Here is a 20,796-nt window from a genome sequence, read left to right on the forward strand (position 1 = left end):
CTGAAAACATGGAGACAACTTACCATGGTCAGTAACCTCTGGAACCATGGGCCAGACAGATCTCTCCTCCTGTATGTTGCACTTTTAAGTTCATGGTTATTCTATTATCAATATGTTGAGTTAAGATTCTGTGCCTCTCTTGATTTGCTTGGTCACAGTTTTCTATTTAATAATACTATTAACACTTGGGAATGTTGATCACAACACAGAAACCAATGCTTATGTTGTGTTTGGAGCAAGGCTTGTTGAACTCTAGGGCTTCTTTGGTGACTGTGGCCAGAATGTTGTGACGTTCCACATGTTCCAGGTCCATCATATACTTCGGGACATGTCCTAATGATGCCTTTCCTCATGTCTTAGACCTCTAGTCATTTTCCCCTGAGCTTATCCTTCTTGTTGCAAGAGTGGTTGGCTCTCCTGGGAAGCTGCAGGCTGCAGGTGGACAGCTGGGGAGGAGTGTTGGCGCTCATTCCCTCGCTGGCTCAGCTCATGCACAGCTAATGTTGCTGCTGCGCTGGGATCTGGCTTCCCTGGTGCCAGAAGAGAAAGGTGGCAGGCATTGGAAAGTGTGGGGGAGCTCATGTCTCCTTTAGGAGCCTTTAGATGATGGGTGCTGGGAACTTCATTTTTCTTCCAACTTCTGGTGTCGTTCCCAAACACAGCAGGCTCCAAAGTGCTCTCTGGGGACACGGTGAGAGACCCAGCAGCCAACAGTCTTTGTTGCAAAGTGTGGCTAGCTCAGTGGCCTGTCTCCTTAGTTTTCCACCTCTTTCTTCTTTATTTTCATTTTGAGTCTTTTGGCCATCGTATTTTTATTTATCATTATTGTATGTATGTGCATATTCTTGAGTTCATGTGTACCGCATATGTACCGAGCCGGCAGAGGACAGAGAGAACAATCAGGTCCCCTGGAACACGTAGTTAGATGTGGTTATAAGCTGCCATGTGGGTGCTGGGAACCAGATCCTGCAGCAGTGTGTTAACCACTAAGCCTTCTTTCTCTTCAGCCTGGCTTTTATCCATGTTGAGGTGAATTTTATTATGATTTTTCTGCATGTGGACATCCAGATTTTTCAACACCATTGATTAAACTGACCATGTCCCTCTATTTGTGTGTTCCTGATACTTGTTGAAAATTCATTGACAATAAATACTTGCATTTATTTCTAGGCTTTCTGTCTGTTTCACTGGTCAATGTGTCTGTTTTGATGGCAGCGCCATGTATTTTGATTACAGTAGTTTTCAAATCTATATTAAAGTCAGGGAATGCTATGGCTTTAGCTTGGTTCTTTTTGTACAAGATTGCTTTAGCCATTTGGAATCTTCTTTGGTTCAATACAAATTTTAGAATTGTTTTTCTATCTCTGAGGAAAAACATTAGAACTTTGGTTAGAATTTCACTGAATCAGTAGATTGCTTTGGGGAGCAGCAATATTTTAGCTTTCTCACCACACGGGCTGTATTTTCCACTTAACTGTGTCCCCTCATTTTCTTTGAGAAGTGTTATACAGTTTTCATTGTATAGATCTTTCATATCCTTATTACTCTTTTTTTTTAAAAAAAGGTTTACTTATTTATTTAAAGTTTTTTTTTTTTTTTCATTTTACTCACTGCTTACTGTTCCCCTCCCGCTTCTTACACTCCCCACCACTTACCATCCCACCCCCACCCACTCCTCATAGGGAGTAAGGCCTCCCTTGGGAATTCAGCATAGTCTGGCATACCAAGTTGGGGCAGGCCCAGGCCCCTCCCCCCGCATCAAGGCTGAATAATCATGGCACCATAGGGAATGGGCTCGAAAGTTCATGTACTTGGGATGGGTCCTGGTCTGATTGCCAGGACTCACAAACAGATCAAGCCACACATTTGTCATCCTCATTCAAGGGGCCTAGTGCGGTCCCATGCAGGCTCCCCAGCTGTCAGTCCAGGGTCCGTGAGCTCCCACAGACTTGGGTCAACTGTCTCTGTGGTTTTTCCCATCATGATCTTGACCAGCCTTGCTCCTATGATCCCTCCTCCTTTCTTCAACTGAACTCCAGGAGCTTGGCCAAGTGCTTGCCTGTGAGTCTCTGCATCTGCTTCCATCAGTCACTGGATGTAGGTCCTATGATAACAATTAGGGCAGTCAGCAATCTGATTGCAGGAGAAGCCTAGTTCAAGCACCCTCTCCACCATTGATTGCTATGAGTCTTAGCTGGGGACGTTCTGTATTTGTGAGTTTCTGGGGAATTCCCTAGCACCAGATTTCTCACTAACTCCATAATGGCTCCCTCTATCAAGATATCTCTTTCATTGCATTCCCTCACTGTCCCTCTCCCCAACTCAGCCATCTCAAATCCTCACATTCCGACCCTCCATCCCTCCCTGAACTTTAAGTATTCTATTTAATTTTTGGTGCCATCAATCCTTAATTTATTATGCCAATAGCTTTGTTGTTGCTTTAATTTTGGTATGTTGTTTTGTAACCTGTAACTTTACTGTTTTTTTTTTTTTAATTTTAACATTTTTTTTGGTGGGTTATGAACTTAGTGTGAATGTATATGTTGTGGGGATCGAACCTAGAGCCTGTGCATGACAAACGTACATCCTACCAATGAGTTACTCGCTAGCCCTCACTCTAGGAACAGGACTGGTACCCTAGACCCTCCACTGGCCTTGAATTCTCCAGTCTCCAGCTTCTCCCACCTATATGCTGGATTCCTGGTGTGCACCACCACCTGTACATGGAAACATGGTTTCTTGCACTTTACTAAAAGATTTTTCTATCTCACCAGTTATGTTTTCAGGCTTACCTGTTATCACACACACACACACACACACACACACACACACACACACACACACACACGCACGCCACACACACACACACACACACACACACACGCACGTCAGTGTATGCCTCGTAATATCTCTTGCATAATTGCCCCACCTACCCTCTGAAGTGCTGGTATTCTAGCCTGCACCGTCATTTGAGTCTAGTCATTTACAGCCGCGATATTTTTACTTTCCTCTTCATCGAGTTCCACTAGTACAGGCAACGTCAATACTGCTCCTACCGCAGGGCACCAGCACTTACCCGAGATATCAGGAGTTCAACAACTCTCACCTAACATTTCCTATCAAGCAGGAACAGAGCAAATTTATTTTGATTATTTACAAATTATGTCACAAAACCACCGATCCACTTGCCTTTGGTGGGTGAATTTGACTTTCTTTTGTTTTATGGAGTGTCTTTTTAAAAGTTTCCTTTCTCACTCCCAGAGAAAGATGCAAAGGTTTTTTCCATCTTCACTAAATCGGGAGTGGGAGAGGATTAGCAAGGGGCTTGTTAGCGAATATCTTTTACTACCCCCCCTTTAGTGTTTTATTAATGTACCCCACAACTTGAAGCTCCTACTCATATTCGGAAACTTTCATTGCTTCAAATTTGAAGCCTTATTAGCTGTTATCGTTTTGAAGATTTCCAAGGAAGCTAGGAAAGTGGTCCAGTTAGTTCACAAGCGGGTTTCCACCAAAGAGGACGGTTTCCTGCGTGTCCCCAGGAGCTATCCAAGAAGGGCTAGCAAAGAGGACCAGCCCACCGTGCTCTGATGTCGCAGGGACGCCCCCACCCCCCACTCCCTGGGTTCACAGTCAGGCCGGGGAAGCTGTGGGCAGGCTCGACCTCAGCCGGAATTCCCCTGGGTGATACTTCCATCCCGGCCCACGCCCACAGCGCTCCCTCCTAGAGCCGCCGCGCCCGCCCACGCGGTGACGTCACCACCCGGGGGTCGGGCGTGCGCGGACCGTCCGCCCACGGAACCCTGGCGCGCTCGGTGCCGGAGCCGCGCACGCGAGGCGCGGGGCTACGCTCGCCCGCGGAGATCCGGTTCTCCAAGTTGGAGCCCGGCTCCGGCTGTGTAGGCTGTCGCGGGGAGAAGGGGCAGTGCATGGGGCGGAGCCGGTGCAGTGCTTCTGCGTTGGGCGTGCACCGAGAGTTGGGCTCATCTGCAGGAAGATGAACAAGTGCGATGCGTTTAATTCTAACACAGGACACGTTTTAGACTACACGCCTAGAGCCTAAGGCCAGAGTCACCAAGTACAAAGTACCTGGGTGCCAGGCACCCAGGGAAGGCTTTGTTACTATTTTTTTTCCCACTCTATTGCAACTATCAGTAACTGTGGTGCAGGTATATTGGGTTCCTAATTAACTTGCCTAACGCGTCCTACTGAAAAGATGGAGTGGAGGTTTCTACGAGGTTGATGTGATAACAAAGTTCAAGGCTGCCCATCAGATGCTTGAAGTCATGATTGAAGTCAAGACAATGAACACGTTCTGCAAATACATGGCAAGTTGTGAGGTTTGGATTTTAAAAGGAGGAGGCTGAGCTGTAGAAGTAGGGTAGCCAGCAGGATACAGGGGTTTCAGGTAGATTTTGAATGGGATTTGGCAAGAGAGAGGACTGGCAGGACACTAGATTACTAGAGAAAGGAAAGGGAGCCAGGGTAGACAACCTGATTGCCACCCCTCAACCCCTCTGTTTATGTGTAGCTTGCAATTGAAAGCACAGGTTATTCTATGGATGGGATTTTCTGGCAAAGTAATAGACTTGCTCTTGCCTGTTATCCAGGCCTACGATATGATGCACAGGGACAGTGATACCCCTCTGAGTAACAACGTGCAACATGGCTGCTCACTTTAATTGTCAGAAACTTTGGTACCCACGAAAAAGATACAAGGTAAAGGTTTTATTCTAACCCGTGTCCAGTTGAGAGAGGCCTCTGTAGTGAATGCTAGTTCCTTACCTGTGGACCCACTTGAGAGAAAGAAACATTATGCCCTGAATCCAGTATCTTTCCAGTGCTTGCACTCTGTCTTTGAAAGAAATGCTATGTCCTCTTTGTTTAAAGAAGCTTGGGCCCAGCATTTTTTTAATTCGCCTAGTTTTATATTGTTATTTCTATATCACCGTCCACACTACCCACTTTAGTAACTGATTCCTACCTTGTAATAGCCTATAATTATTTAATAGACATACATTTTATTTCCTGTGCAAGGTGGTAAAGTTCCAGGAAAGGACTGTTAGCAGTATTAATAGCTTCAAGTGCTGACTTATTTGATTTTTGCAAGTGTTTCTTAGTCTGTTGAATCTCCACCATCTAATACTTTGCTTGGCATAGATTATGTGTTCAGTAAATATCAATTAGATGATACCTCCTGGAGAGTAGAAGACCAACTTGTTTACTTCACGGTTTCCTGGTGCCCTAACAGTACTGTCTACTCAGCAAACACATGACTTTATTGCTGTTCCTTTCAGCAAGCAAAATAGAATCTTAACTGTTGCCCTGTAAGGAACTGCACCCCCCCCCCGACATAACGCCCCCAAGAAGTATGTCAAGAATTAATTGTGGATGGGTTGATTAGCCTCATTCTTATTCCTGACTCTCTTCTGCAGCGTGTATCTCCGTCTTTCACAATGAATGATCTGAGGTTCTTTTGGTCAGGCTACCTAAGAAATTATTTTGGAAGCTGTCTAGTTTGACTTTTTGACTTCTGAAACAAAATAAACTCCAAGCCAACGGCAAAAAACAACAGTAGGCAGACCTATGTTCTTGACAATTCTAGTTACAAGATCTTAAATAATTGTGTGTGCGTGTGTGTGTTCTGCACCTCCTTTTATTTATTTATTTTTTATTTTTTTGGTTTTTCGAGACAGGGTTTCTCTGTGTAGCTTTGCACCTTTCCTGGAACTCACTTGGTAACCCAGGCTGGCCTCGAACTCACAGAGATCCGCCTGGCTCTGCCTCCCGAGTGCTGGGATTAAAGGCGTGCGCCACCACCGTCCAGCCTGCACCTCCTTTTATAATTAAAAGGGTTCCTGAAGAAATGCTTTGGTATGGGTCTCTACAGTATGTAGCTCGCAGTTGAGTGCCATCACAGGGGTCACATCCCGGGCACTCCCTCAAATAAAAAAGCAAAATAAAACAAACAACAACATTGTCCCAACCCAGTACTTAGATGAAACAGGTTCTCATTCGTTCCCCCCTTTAACCCAATTAAATCTGTCCTGGGCAGAATTTGCAAGAGAATGAACATCTTGAATGTACAAAACTTTGCTTCGCTGCAGAGAAGCGAAATGGTCACGTCTATATCGTAGTTGTGGCAACCTGTTCAGCTGGCAGAGTCTACAGGAGGGGGTGGGACTGGAACAGTGTGGCGAGGACTGCAGGTAATGTCAGCACGGAGAACAGTCAGAAGCTAGAGCAAATTATTTGAACATTTCCATCCAGTAGCTGCTAAATCTGGCCGTGTCCATTTATTAGCTGTGGGACGGTGGGTTAAGTTATTTTAACATTTCAGGGCATTGATTTCGTCACTTGTAAAATGGCGATGAGGAGGATGCGTTACACTGTGCCGCTGTAAACTGCTTGCAGAAATTCCTAGCACGTTGGCACAGAGCAAGCGCTCGGCCAAATGTTTGTTAAGTAAATACGACGTTTGCCTGGGTTACCTTCCACTTCTACACAGCTGGTAACTAACCGGTAAGCCCCACCTACATCCAAGTGAGGGGAGGCCGCTGTTTCCTACTGCAACGTTTTCCTGACCCACGCGGTAAAGCGCGCTTCGAGGATCTGCGACATCGACAACGCTTTCTCCAGGTCCCCAGGCTTCCTGCCCATCACCCGATCGCCGCGTGGGCGAGACACACAAACCTTCCTCCCGCTCAGGTTCCTGGGCTCCAACCGAGCACCGCCCGGCCGGCTGTTCCGGACCCCGCCCACCAGTCTGGGAACGCCCCTAGGGGGCGGGAAGGTGGGGGGGGAGAAAGAGCTCCCGAGGCGCCGCGCACGCGCAGTGCCGCCGCGTCGCGCCTGCGCGGTGGCTAGAGCCGAGGAAGGCGGGGGCTTGGTATGCGAGCGAGTGTGTGAGGGGAGGGAGGTGTCCCGGCCGAGCGTGGTACTACGGCGGGCGCGGGCCGGAGGGGGCGGGGGATGCGCCGCGGCGGCGGCGGCGGCGCGGGTGCTGGGCTGGGGCTTGGCCGCGCCAGAGCAGCGGATCCCGGTGTCGCCGCGGCAGCTGCGCGGGTGTCGCGCCGGGTCGGAAGACGCCGTGCCACAGCGCTCCCCCACTTTTTTTTTTTTTTTTTTAAATAACCGGAACCAATGAACGCGGCGGGGAGCCGAGCTCCGCGGGCCGCCGGGGAAGGGAGCAGGCTAGCGCCCGGCGGGAGTCCGCTTCCGAGGCGGCGGGGCCCGGGGCAGCTGGCGGCGAGCGAGCGGCCGGCGGCTCCGCGAGCGCTCCTCCCGCCGCGGCCCCCGGCGGGGCCTCGGGCTGCCGTCTCCGGCGGCGCTGGGCTTCGCTGCTGCTCTTCGGGCTGTTGGTGGCCAGCGCGGCGGACGGATGCGACCTGGTGCCCCGGCACCTCCGCGGGCGGCGCGCGTCGGGGTCGGCCGGAGCGGCTGCGTCTCCTTCGGCGGCGGCGGCGGGCGAGCGCCAGGCGCTGCTGACAGGTGAGGCCCGCGCGGTGGCGGGCAGGCTTGGCGGGATCCCCCCCGGCCGGACCCCATCTCCCCCGAGAGGGCGCCCCGCGGTTGCCTTGGCGCCGGCCGTCGCACTTGGGACGCTTTCCTTGTCCACCCGACTGGCGCCTCGACTGCGGCTTCTCCGCCCTGTTAGTGGGTTTCCCGCGAGCTTCCCCGTTGAGCGATGCACTGGTTTCTCTTTCGTGCTGCCCAAGGGGCCCCTGGGGTCTGGAGGGGACTGCGCTCATTTCCCCTCTTCCTAAAGCTGCCGGAGAAAGTAGGCGGTAGCAGCAGCCCCGGCAGCAATGCGGTATGGAGTCGGCCTCTGCTGCCTTTTGCAAAGGCAGCTGGCAGCGTCCTACAGATTGCGAGCCGGGCTCCCGAGCGCCTTGTCCCAGGGGAAGCTGCTGAGGAGATTCTTTGAGAGCCACAGCACCTAGTGGCATTAGTGGTTATGAAGAGACGTGAAAGTCTGGTGTGTGTTTTTGTGGGCTACGAGACGGTTTTGAGGGATGGAAAGTGTATGCCGTTTGAGAGCATCACTGGGTGAGAAAGGGTGCAGAAGGCGCAGCAGGTAAACCAGAAACACACCTAAAATTTACCAAGTGCAGGCGATTTGCGACGTGGATTTGGGCAGCATAGTTCTGATGGAGTGCACCAGCATCTTTTACATCAGAACGTTCTAGCGCTTACTGAAAACTTGCAAATATGTTTGGTAAGGTGAAGTAGAAAACTGTATGCTTTTAAAGCCTTCATTGTCTTATATAACTGATCTGGTGTGGTTTAAGCAATGATGTAAAGGTCCTGAAATGATTTCCTGGGGCAAAGTGGTGGAGCTAGAGTAACTTTCTTTTTCTTCCTCCTGTGTTTATTTTTTTAAAGTAGATCTCTAGATTTTCTGGAGGAATAGCAAGATTAAAGAGGAAGAAGATGACCCACTATTAATTTAACTACTGTGATAGCCCAAGAGGCGCCTGGTAGTTAGTCCCTAACAGCTGCTCTGGGAAGTGTTCAGGAGACTTTAGATGGAAGCAGCCTTTCTTTAGTTCTGTGACAGACTATTTCCTGTTGTAGAGAGAAGAAGGATGTTGTCAGGCAATGTGGGAGTTGTAGGGTGTAGAACATAATGATCAGCTTATTTAAGGTACTCAAAAACTTAGCAGAGCCTGTTCAGCTGACACAGGGGACCCATCGCTTGGAGAAACGTTTATAGAACGATCATCTTTAGGTACATAATACTGTGAGGGAGGGGTAGACTGGGTAGTTTCATGCTCGGATAGTTATTTTCTAATAAAAATGTGGCAAGTGTAGAAGGCAGCAGTGATAAACTAGTTAAGTAGGACTGTGGTTGAGGGCCTGTTGCCTCCCGTGGGAATGGCACAGAATTGCTTTGGCTTCTAAGCTATAGGAGTATAGATTTTTTTTTTTTAAAGAAATGTTTGATTAGTAGATAATTGCATAATGCCTTATCTAATGTAATTGGCAGAAAGGCAGTGATCTAGAATTCTGGTGTCTGTTGACTATTTTAACAAGTATGTTATGCTGAGAACATTGTATCAAGAAAATAAGTGCAGATGGAATTTTAATAAGCTGAAACCCTTGTAATTTTTTCTGAAGTTACTTGTGGCACAGTGGAAAAGACAAAGTGATTCTTAGTGGGAAACAATCAGACTTATCACACAAAATGAATTTGTGTGGTAGTGCTTTTAACTAAGTTTACTGAAATTATGTTAACCTTGGAATTATTTCTGTTGACCTCAAGTTTTTTTTTCCTTTTGTTCTAGTATTATTTTTAAAAAGTTAAACATTTCCATTTAAAGTTTCAGTTTATAAGACTGCACAGTATCCAGGTTGAATCATAGTAATTTTAATAAGTTTATATAAATATAGTCAGTAGGGCTGGCGTTTTGGGAATGTATATTGAAAACCATTTGTGAAATTAGAATATAGTTATGGCAGTTGTTTTGAGGGCAGTTCTCTTTTATGGTTCTACTTGTTATATTAAGCCTGGAACATAAATTGATGGTGATATTTTACACTTCAGGAAGTGGAGCCACAGACAAACCCAAGGTACTGCCTGGTTATGTTCTAGACTCTGTACATGGATAGGTAAAGATATGAGCATCAGTTGTAAGAGAACTACATTTTATGTGGATTTTGAAATTTGAAAACCATTGAAAGAATTGTGAGAGAATTTTTCTCAGTGGTTCCCATTTAAAGCTGTCACTTCACTGTTGGCACTTCGTAAATTGACAGCCAGACCACTTTCTGTTTTCTTCTCCAGATTAGTATTTTTAATACTCAACCGTTAGAAACGTCTTAGAAATTTGCCTCATAAATACAGACTAAAAGACACCTTTTCATCGAAGCTTACCTTACAAAGGTTTTATGTTAGTGTATTTTAAGATTAAATTGTCTTTTCAATCTGGCTTGCTCTTTGTTTGGAGCAAGAAAAGTATTCTTGCAGAGATAGGCAGTGACACCATAAAAATAAATAGATCCATTGTCTTAAGTGTTTTAATAAGGTAGAACCAATATTTATAATATCACATGGAAAAAATTTAAATTGTGTGCATACACACATATATATTTAGTTAAAAAAGTAATTCAAATGATTGAAATCTAATTCAGATTAAGGATTGATGACTTGAAGCTGACAGATTATATTCTAAATCAGTACTTTTGTTTAACACATACAACATTAATGGATTGACCTTAGTGGGGAGTGGTTGAGATCAAAATATTGAAATAATGGATTCTGAGAAATCTTGGAAGGGTAAAAGTAAGCCCCCCCCCACGTATATATGCATGTATATGTATACAAAACACAATTTGGGAAAATATATAGAATAATTTAACACTTTTTTCTCACACACGCACAGAGCTAAGTGTTTCAGAATTTTAAAACAACCATTAGCTTTAAAATGCTCTTAACATTCTTTTTTTTTTTTGTTTTGTTTTTGTTTTTTTGTTTTTTTGAGACAGAGTTTCTCTGTGTAGTTTTGGTGCCTGTCCTGGATCTCGCTCTGTAGACCAGGCTGGCCTCGAACTCACAGAGATATGTCTGTCTCTGCCTCCCGAGTGCTGGGATTAAAGGCTTGTGCTACTGCCACCTGGCTTTAGAGTAACATTCTTCAGTGTTTAAAGATTTTTATCGTAAGATTTTTATTTATCACTTCACTGATTTGGTATATTATTAGTATGAAATGAAAACTTTAGGATATTTTCTTTAGACGTATTAAAATCTCAACAAAACCTTAAAATATTCTCAGTTGAAAGTATAATACCATTTCAAAGGGCCACTTTATCCAGAAGTGTTAAAAACACCCATGCTGCGGGGCTTCCACTAATTTAGATGAGAATTTTTCAGGTTACCATTGGAAAAATATTAATTCAAGCTTTTAATTGTCCCTCATCTTGCATTCCCAAGACTTCTCCAGTAGACACTACTTTATTAATGCCATATTTGAGTGACTGGTTGGCTGGGGTGTGCTGTATGTATGCCCCGTTGAGTCATGCTCTTCCTTAGGCTGGCCGGTGCTAATGTTTACATTGTGACACAGAGTGTGTTTTCCATGAGCCTTCTTCGATGCCCTTCTGCTGCTTCTTTTTCTTCTCCAGTCTTTGGCCATTGCTGTGCTTACATTGTATTACCAGCCACAGAACCTGCTTATCTCTATTTGAGTTTCATCTATTCTGCATGTTTAAAATTAGTTATACCTTGTTTAGAAACATCTCGTTCCTTGTTTAAGACTCTCAGGAATCCCATTGGTCACTGTTGAAGATCTCATAAATGCCAGTTGGAAATAAGGGTTTAAGATTTAGCTTCTACTTGGACTGGGTGGTGGTGGCGGTGGTGCAAGCCTTTAATCCCAGCACTTGGGAGGAGGCAGAGGTAAGAGAATCTTTGAGTTGAGTCCAGTCTGGTCTAAAGAGGAAGTTCCAGGAAGGCCAGGGCTACACAGAGAAACCCTTTCTTCAAAAACCAAAAACCAAAAAAAAAAAAAAAAAGCTTATTTTTATATAAAAAGAATAAACAGATAATTGCTGGTGACTTAATTTGTGGGTGGGGTTAATGTTGATGTTTTTAGGTAATTTAGACTCATGAGTAACTATCTACTATTTTGGATATTGGGGTAGTCATTGTTAATATGTGAATACTTTCGGAGTTATGCTTGGAGATACATATTTATGCATGCAGTAACGTATAGACTGATTAAGTGAATTAAAATTATTAACCAATAATGTTTAATAAGCTACTTTTGATATTCATTAGAGTTTGGACCAAGTTAGGAACTTACTAAGAGATTATTTTTAATTTGATAACTTTTATCAACCAGTTACTGAATACATGCAAGAGATAGCAAACTAGGAATATGAACGAATACACACACACAAGGGCAGCCCCTGTGTCTGCTCACTGGGAACCCAGGCTAGCACAGATTGGGGAATAACAGGTGCATGAACTAAACTATTACTAGGTGCTTGTAAAGTGCTAACTGCTTCCTATGCATCAGTCTTTTTAGATCGTGACTAAATCTGTCAGAGCATTACTTTCATACAAAACATAAGACAATGGATGCTTTATGACTATGTTGTATATGCTTATAAATTTGAACAACTGGAGGCCAACTTTGATTAGCATAATAATGGATTGCAAACTGTTGGGAAAAGGAAGAGGCTTCTGTAGAATTTGTGGTAGCCCCAGGTATATATGATATACTTCATGTAGAGGTGAATGGAAGGGCCTTCCAAGAGGAGGCAAATATGAGAATAAGGAGGAAGTTAACTGCCTGGAGTGTGTGTAGAGGAAAGGAGAAAAGGTTGGGTCCAGATTATCAAGTGCTCCGAAGTGTAGTTGGAGTGTAGGTAAATGTTAGCATATCTAAAATTGGGTTTCTCAGCCAAGTGCGAAGGAAGATGGGAAGCAATCAGAAAAATGTGGTAAAATTTCTTAGCACATTGATTTTGTTTGTTAACTTGGAAAGCTGACATGAAAAATTTATTTTGTAATTAAAAACATTTAAAAATACTAAATGTGTACATAACTCTGGAGAATGTAAAGTTACTTTAATGTTTTAGGGCAAATCAAAAGACATTTTGAATAACCCGAGAGTTTTGTTCATAAACTCTTGGAGTTTTGAGTCTTTTAACCTGTCATCGAGGGGGAGTGGAACTGTGGTATTTGAACATGAGAGTGGCCTGTGTTTGAGAAAATGAGTTCTGGGTGGGCGGAAGTGGGCGGATGAAGGTGGTTAGAGGGTAGCTAGGAAGCAGTGCAGGAAGAGAGGACTTGAGTTACTCAGTGGCTCTGAAAGCACTTGCAAGAAGTTTTAGAAAGTTAGTTTTAGTCTTGTGTTAGCCAGGAGCCTGGCTGTTCCTTATCTTTTAATCTCAGAGTTTCTAGAATGATTTAAATTAGTACAAACCTTTGAAAACTCCCAGAAGGAACATAGTGTCTTTTTTACTTCAAGTGTGTCTATTTATCATTTCAAAGTTAGGTATTGTGTGTATGATTTGGCTTCTGTGATGATTTGCAAAGTTGTTAACAACAAAACATCACAAATATACTTGCTAACTGTCTGATAAACCAAAACACTGATAGCTAAAGATACTATATTTGCACGTTTACATAAAGCCTTGTATTCTGTATTTCAGTATTTTTTAAAATTCTGTATTAAAGAATGACTGTGTCCAGGTTGAGCTTGTATCGTGTATTAGCATGTTCTCTTTCCCGAGTCTCCTCTTCTGAGTACTGGCTTATTATTTGTTTCAAAATTCACTGTTGAATTTCCTGTGTGAGGTTCAAGCCTGGTTTGTAGATGATCATCTCTAACACCAAACTTCAGTGGGTTGTTTTTGCCTTCTCCATTTTGATCTTATGATGTCAGTTCTTGACATATTCTAGTCTGACTTTCAGTAACCACTTTCCTTGATAGGAGTCTTTGTTGCTGATTGTAAGGATGGTTCTCTCCTAAACCACAGTTCTCAGTCTTGTGTTCTTCCAGCTGAACATTTATTTCCTCCTCAGAGAACTTCATTACTAGGAAAGTTCTGCTGGAGTAGGGAACCCCAGGCCAGTGATTGATTTGACTTCTGGATTTTTTTCATTGGGCCTTTTCAGAGTTACTGCACAGCCATCAGGGCTCCCATCCCCAGGATAATTTTCTTTCAGCTAGGCTTTGTCAGTCATGTAATTTTCAGGGAACTTACTTTGGATTAAGGATAAAGGGATTTTCAGGATGTTAATAGTGAGGATTGAGTGTTCTTAAAGAGAGGGGTAACCAGCTTTCCCCATGCCAGCTTTTCCATCAGATCCAGGGCACCTCCCCAAACCGACAAGCAGTTTTCTGGGATGGGCCTGCTCTGAGTGCTTGCATATGAGCTGATCTTTATGTGTGCTGCAGATCTTGGCCTCTGTGCAACTGTTTGCCTCCAGTTATTTTCGCTTTCTCTGTCTCTCTCTGATCTTCTTGAACTTGCTTGCCATTATGTACATGAAACACTTCAAAAACTCTTACTGAATTAAGTGCTGGGCTTTTTAATTTGAAAATGCTGACATTGAATCTTATTTACATGATTTCTGAATATTAAACAATCTCATTAAAAGAATCCTTGGAGTAATGACAGTGATTTGTATTTGTCAAGTGATTCTCAGGGAATGAAAACAGATTTTCAATGCTTGAATTTCTGTTCTTTCTTTGATAGACAGGGTCTTGCTATGTAGCTTAATCTAGTCTTTTTTCATTTTCTGTAGGCTAGTCTTGAACTAGATGCTCCTGCTAATCCTCCTGCTTCCTCCTGCCCAGGGCTGGGAGTATTACAGTGTGTGTGACCATACTTGCCCCTTTTTTGAAGTTTTCATTTTCTGTTCAACATTGTCCGTTTTACAGATCAGTGTTTTCTTCCCTCTACTGTTTCTCTTTCCTTTTAAAAACATCGGATACTAAGTCCCTAGATGATCTTGAACTGCCTCCTTTATTCTTGTTTTCCACCAGCAAACAACTGATTTTGCCATTAAAGACGAGTGTAAGTTTCTCTGTCTCCTCATTCTGGTCATCTTTGAGCTCTTCTGCTTTGTGCTTGTGAGTTTGTTGTCTGATGTGCATTCAGACTGTAGGATTTCGATAATGGGTCTGAGGAAGAACTGAGGAGAAGTAAAGGAAAAAGCCAGTTTTTAGTGGCTGTTTGTGTTTATATAAAATTTTACACACTATTTTATGATTGTTGTGAGGTAACCATGACTTGAGGAAGTGGGGATATAAAGATGCTGCAGTTTGCCTTAAGAAAACATTATTGTAAGAACAGTAAACCTGAAAGTTGCCTGGGAATGTATTTGCACAATATAAGAAAGCGTTAATTTTGTAGCTTATCTGTTTACATTGCTATGTTTACTAGGAATACACTAGAGATATCTATACTTTCATGATCTTTGTCAGCGTTTTTTCAGATTCACCAAGATGTGGAACTTAAATGTCTGTTGATAAAGAATGGATGAGAAAGTATAATATACATATACATATAGATAGCGGGATATTAATGTTTATTGTTGGAAGAAGAATGGATAAAGAAAACGTGACATACTTCAGCCATTGAAAGAAGGAAATTCTGCTACTTGTGGCAGTATAGATGAATCTGGAAAGCATTCTGCTAAATAAAACAAATCAGAAATAAATAAAACAGACACAGAAAGATAAATACTGCATGGTGTCACTTGTGTGGGATCCAACACTGTCAAATTTAGTAGAATGGAGGTCTCCAGGTTACTTTAGATTTTGTAAGAGAGTACATCATAAATAGGTTTATCTCATACCAAAAGTAAAGGTAAAGATGTGAGTTAATTGATACATTGACCAAACATGATAATGATGACTGTTTCACACTTACACCCTTATCAAATCAAATAGTACACCTAAAATAGCTATATACACTTCAGTTGTCAAGTCCATTGGCCTTTGAATTACATCTTCATTTTCTTTGTTATTAATCAAAATTTGCTGTGAAATATCCTGAAGGGTTTTTTTTTTTTTTTGGTGTGTGTGTGTGTGTGTGTGTGTGTGTGTGTGTGTGTGTGTGTGTGTTTTAAGACAAGGTTTCTCTTTGTAGTTTTGGAGCCTGTCCTGGATCTCGCTCTGTAGACCAGGCTGGTCTCAAACTCACAGAGATCCACCTGCCTCTGCCTCCCATGTGCTGGGATGAAAGGCATGTTCCACCACTGCCCAGCATACTCTGAAGTTTTAAAGATCATTCCTATGTAATATACAGATTCTAAAGCCCAGTGATATATCTGTATGTGCTGCAAAAAGTCAGTATCCTCAGTAAGTGGGAATTTGTGTTTGTGCTTTGTTTTTTGTGAATATTCCTTATTGGATGGAATGTGGTTTTAAGATTCATACAACTTTTATATGGGGTATAAGTTTGTTCTTCTTTTATGTAATGTGATTTGATTAAAACTACAGCCTGTAGACCCTAGCGGATTTTTATGAGTTTGAATCCCAATCTGATAATGGTTTATAATTATAGGTAGGTGACTTAATGTGTTAGCATCTATATTTCTATATCTTTAGAATGGGGTTTAAAGAACAAAGAATTACTAGTCTGCTTAATATAGACCCTGGCAAATGTAAGTACTCAGTTACTTCTAAAGCTGTTCCCCCCTTTGTCCATATATACTGATGAGAGATAGTTGTAGAAATGTGCTGAGGCTTGCTGAGTATTAGTAAGGTACTTTTTTGTTACTTTTATGTATTCATCAGGGCAGTCCTGGGAATTGGACACATGGTCTTGCCTACTACTACAAAACTGCATTCCCATCCCTTTTTGTCACATTAAAAGTAAATTAAATATGAGGCTGGGGTAATAGCTCAGTCTCGAAGGAAGTTGATTATAAGCATCTGTCTGCGAGTGTTCCATCACTAGAAATGGTGTAAAATTGCTGCTTGTGGTGGCATGTACTTGTTATCCCAGCACTAGTAGGTAGAGACCTGTGAGGATCCTTGAGGTTAGCTGGCCTACCAGTCTAGGCTACATAGTAAGCACTAGTTCAGAGACAGATACTATCTCAAAAAAGTAGGTAGATGGAGCATGGAAAAATAACCAAGATTAACTTCTATCCTGTGTGCATACACGCATACTCGCTTGCACACACACAGAATAAATGACAGTATTGTTTAAGACACTTCTGTGATCTAAATAATCAGATTGTTAGTGGTCCAAAACTGACTGTAGCTATGATTACAGGCAGAATCTGTACAATATTAAGCCATTCAAAAGGAAGCCCACCCTAGCTAAGGAGCTGTTGATAAATGGTGGCTGGGAAAGACAGCCAGTTTTCATTGGGGTGACTCCTAGTAGGGCACCCCTGCATCAGTGGATGCCATATGAGAATGTGGGCAGCATGAAATGGATGCCATGAGATATTAACAAACATTATATGAAGAAAGTGTGAAGTTGGGAGGAGGACTTGTTGGGGAAGTCGGGGGGGGGGCAGTTAGAGAAACTGATCATAATGCATTGTATACATGTATGGAATTCTCGAAAAATAAGTTACAAGAGTGTAGAAAATGGCGCTAGTTATAGCAGTGAAATCAGAAAGTACTGGGATGTTTTTTAAGACTCTTAAGACTTTAAGAGTCTTTTTAAGACTCTTTAGCTAAGCTATTTTGTATGTATTTTATTTTATTGTTTGTGGTGCTGAGGCTTGAACCCAGGACCTTGCACGCAGTAGGCAAGCACTCTAGCACTAAGCTACATCCCCAGTTTGCCCTTGTTATTTTAGCTAACCAAAGACTTTACGGTGTTTTGTAGTTGAAATGTCAGCAATAAAAACTCAATTTCTGAACTTAAAAGATTATTGTAGAAAATTTAAAAATTAGGAAAGATTAAACTAGAGAACACATTTACAACTTTCAATAACTCTTCAGGCAATTTATTTATTTATTTTTTACACTCTTAAAAATGTGTATTTTTATATGTAATAACCTCAGGATGTGATTTTAAAAATGTATTTTTGGAGTTAGAGATTTGTCCCAAGGGCCTTTTCAAGCTAAGCATGTGCTTAGAGTAATTTTAAATGTGAAGTCAGTGAATACTTGGATGTCAAGTGTATTATATAGGCTTATTAAAAGTGTTGAGAACATTGATGAATAAGATTATAAGGCCCTTGTTCTCAGAGCTTATATTAATATTTAAGTTGGGACAATAATTAATATTTTAAAATTATGAGACATACCTGTTAAGGAACAAAAGAGCATACATGAAATAGAAAGTCTTGTGGATGAGATGGTGTGGGGTACCTGTTAATTTAGGTGGGTGGGCTAGTTGGGGAAGCATTTAAGAAATTCATATAAAAAAATTACATCCTCTCCCTCCTTCTCCCTCTCTCTGCACTTCCCCTCCCCTGCCCCCAGTTACAGGGATTGAACTGAAATTGTCAGGCTTGGCAGCAAGCACCTTTACCTGCTGATAGCTCACTAGCCAGAAAGTCATGTTTTAGTACAGTATTTGAATTTACTTTTAAAATATTTTTGGGTGTGTGTGTGTGTGTGTGTGTGTGTGTGTGTGTGTGTGTGTGTGTGTGTGTAGGTTTGTGTATGTGGATGTAGTGCTCATGGAGGCCAGAAAAGGGCGTCAGATCCCCTGGAGCTGGACTTCCTTGTATGGTGAGCTCTCCAGTCAGGGAACTAAACACAGGCTCTCTGCAAGTTTGTACTCCTAACTACTGATCCAACTTACTTGCTCTCTGAAGATCATATATATTCTTTTTGTTTTGTTTTGTAGTTTTGAGACAGGGTCTTACTATGTATCTGGCTGTCCAGGAACTCACTCTGTAGACCAGGCTGGCCTCAAACTTGAATTTAAGTGATCTGCCTGCCTGTGCTTCAGGGGTGTTTGGATTAAAGGTGTGCACTGGCTTAAGCCCATATTTTTAATATAGTATTTGAAGGACTAGTCATTGCAGAGTTGAGAGATAGAATACCACGTAGAGGTAATAGTCGCTTAGTTAGAGATCCTGAGGCAAGAAAATTTGAATTACAAAAACATCCATTTTGGGTAGGAGAGATGGTTCAGTCAGTAAAGAGCACCAGTGTAAAAAGCTGGGCATGGCAACATGAGTGTAATACAGATCTGGGGAGGTGGAGATTGGCAGATCCCCTGGAGTTCATTGGCAAGCCAGACTAGCTGAACCGTGGACTCCTGGTTCAGTGAGAGACAGTGTCTTAGAAAATCAGGTGGAAAAGCAGTTGAGGAAGATACCCAGTGTCAACCTCTGTTAGTTAGGGGCACACAGCATAACCCCATGTGTATCTTCACATGCCTGCATGAACATGCTATGAGAGAGGGTGGGGGGAGCGCTGCTTTGTCTGAGCATATTTAGAGGGGGAAGATCAGGATGAGATCTGGCTGCTGAAGAGAGTAGGACCAGATGGTACAGAACTTTGTAGATCTTTCCCCATGTTGGGTTTTTTCAGAGGGTGATGGGAAGCAGTGAAGAATTTTAAGGAGGGAAGTGCAATGATAGAAGTAATTTTTGTTGTTGTTTGACCTCCACAGTTTTTTTAGGCCATGATAGAAAATATATAAAATAAAACTACTTTTAAGTGTATATTTTTGGTGCTGTTAGATAGTTTTAAAATGTTGGTTACCAGAACTTTTTTGTCTTATAAAACTAAAGCTATACCTGTTAATTTTATTTCCCCAACTGCTGGTAACTGCCATTATAAATTTTTGTTTCTGTGAATTTGTTTACATTAGGTACTTGATATAAGTAGAATCCTACAGTATCTGTCAAATTGTTACTAAGTTGTTACTTGACTGAATGTCCTCAGGGTTTATCCTTGTCAAAAGTTGTAACATTAAACAGAGTTTCTTAAGTCAGACACTTTATTTTATATACAGACAGCATTTTCTCCAACCACCCATCCATCCATCCATCCACCCACCCACTCATCCTTCCATCCACCCACCCACCCACCCACCCACTTACCCATCCATCTATCCTCTCATCCACCCCCATTCATCTATCCACTCATCTACCCCCACCCATTCATCTATCCACTCATCTATCCATTCATCCACCCACCTACCCACCCTCCATCCATCCATCCATCCATCCATCCATCCATCCATCCATCCATCCATCCATCCATAGGCATGCTTTGCCTGATGTAAGTAATGCTAGCAATATGTATGTGCTGATTTCTCTCTGATACCTTACTTTCAGTTCTTTTTCCTAGATACCTAGAAATGAGATTGCTGCATATGTGTTGCTTTTACTCTTTATTTTCTTGGATCTTTATGCTATTTTATAAGTGATTAGCACCATTTACAAGCCTGCCCTTGGGAAGTGTGCAGGGTTCCATGTTTTGTATGAATTCTGTTTAAGCCCTGTTGGCTGCTGTTTGTAGGTGACGGAATGTTGATGGGAAGCCTGGTCTAGGCAGGTGGATACCCTGTCCATTGGGAGTGTTGTAGAATTTGAGGGAAGAGGAAGAATTTAGGTAGTTTAGAGTTAGAATTGATTTGGCTTGTGTATGGATTGGGACGTGGCTGTGGCAGTAACAGGAAACAAAGACAGTTCTTAGATTGTTCCTGAAGCCATGCATGGTGTTCATAATTCTGACACAGTGTTCCTAGCGAACCCCAGCATATTTCTTCTCCTGCCTCATAAGTCAGGCTGGTTTTGTTACCTTTGTTTAGGGCAAACATGTTTCCTCCTCCTACAGCTGGGAGAAGGGGCTCACTTTACCTTGCATGTTGCATCTCCTGTCTGATTCTTTGAGGAAAAAGGAGGGAGAAATGGCACTTACATAATTAGTTCTCCCTCTCCCCCTCCCTTCCCCCTCCCCCTCCCCCTCCCCTCCCCCTCCCCCTCCCTCTCCCCTCTCCCTCCCTCTCTTGCCCAGGCTGGCCTTGAACTCACAGAGACTCGCCTGCCTCTGCCTCCCAAGTGCTGAGATTAAAGGCATGCGCGCCCCCCCCCCCCCCCCCCCCCCCCCCCCCCCCCCCCCCGCCCCCCGGCTTTCATGTTTGTTTTAAACTCAGTCATTGGGGCTAGATGAAGAAATAATCTTGTAATTGACACTGGCTTCTCTTACATGTCATGTTCAGTAGTAAAACTTAATTTTTCCATGTCACTAGTTAGATCTAAACTTGGTGTGAGGTTTCTGGAGGAGACAAACTGTTGATCTGTGTATCTCAAGTATACATCTGGAAAATTGGGCTCTCTTTTTCCGTTATTTTGCTTCATGTTCTGTCATCTTGGATTGTCCTGCCTCTCAAAGACCATTCCAA

The 20,796-nt window shown here is 42.9% G+C and overlaps 1 protein-coding gene across 1 annotated transcript in view; it reads left to right on the plus strand.

Moving 5' to 3' along the window:
• The first annotated feature begins 6,984 nt into the window (after positions 1–6,984).
• Stim2 (stromal interaction molecule 2) overlaps positions 6,985–20,796 on the plus strand; it is a 126,137-nt gene continuing 112,325 nt past the window's right edge. The window contains 2 exon segments of the mRNA XM_037209035.1: positions 6,985–7,279; positions 7,282–7,491. Of these exon segments, the coding sequence (XP_037064930.1) occupies positions 7,144–7,279; positions 7,282–7,491 (346 nt within the window). The 5' untranslated portion in view covers positions 6,985–7,143.

This window comes from Peromyscus leucopus, chromosome 10 (genome assembly GCF_004664715.2).
Source record: "Peromyscus leucopus breed LL Stock chromosome 10, UCI_PerLeu_2.1, whole genome shotgun sequence".
In the NCBI taxonomy this organism is placed as follows: domain Eukaryota; kingdom Metazoa; phylum Chordata; class Mammalia; order Rodentia; family Cricetidae; genus Peromyscus; species Peromyscus leucopus.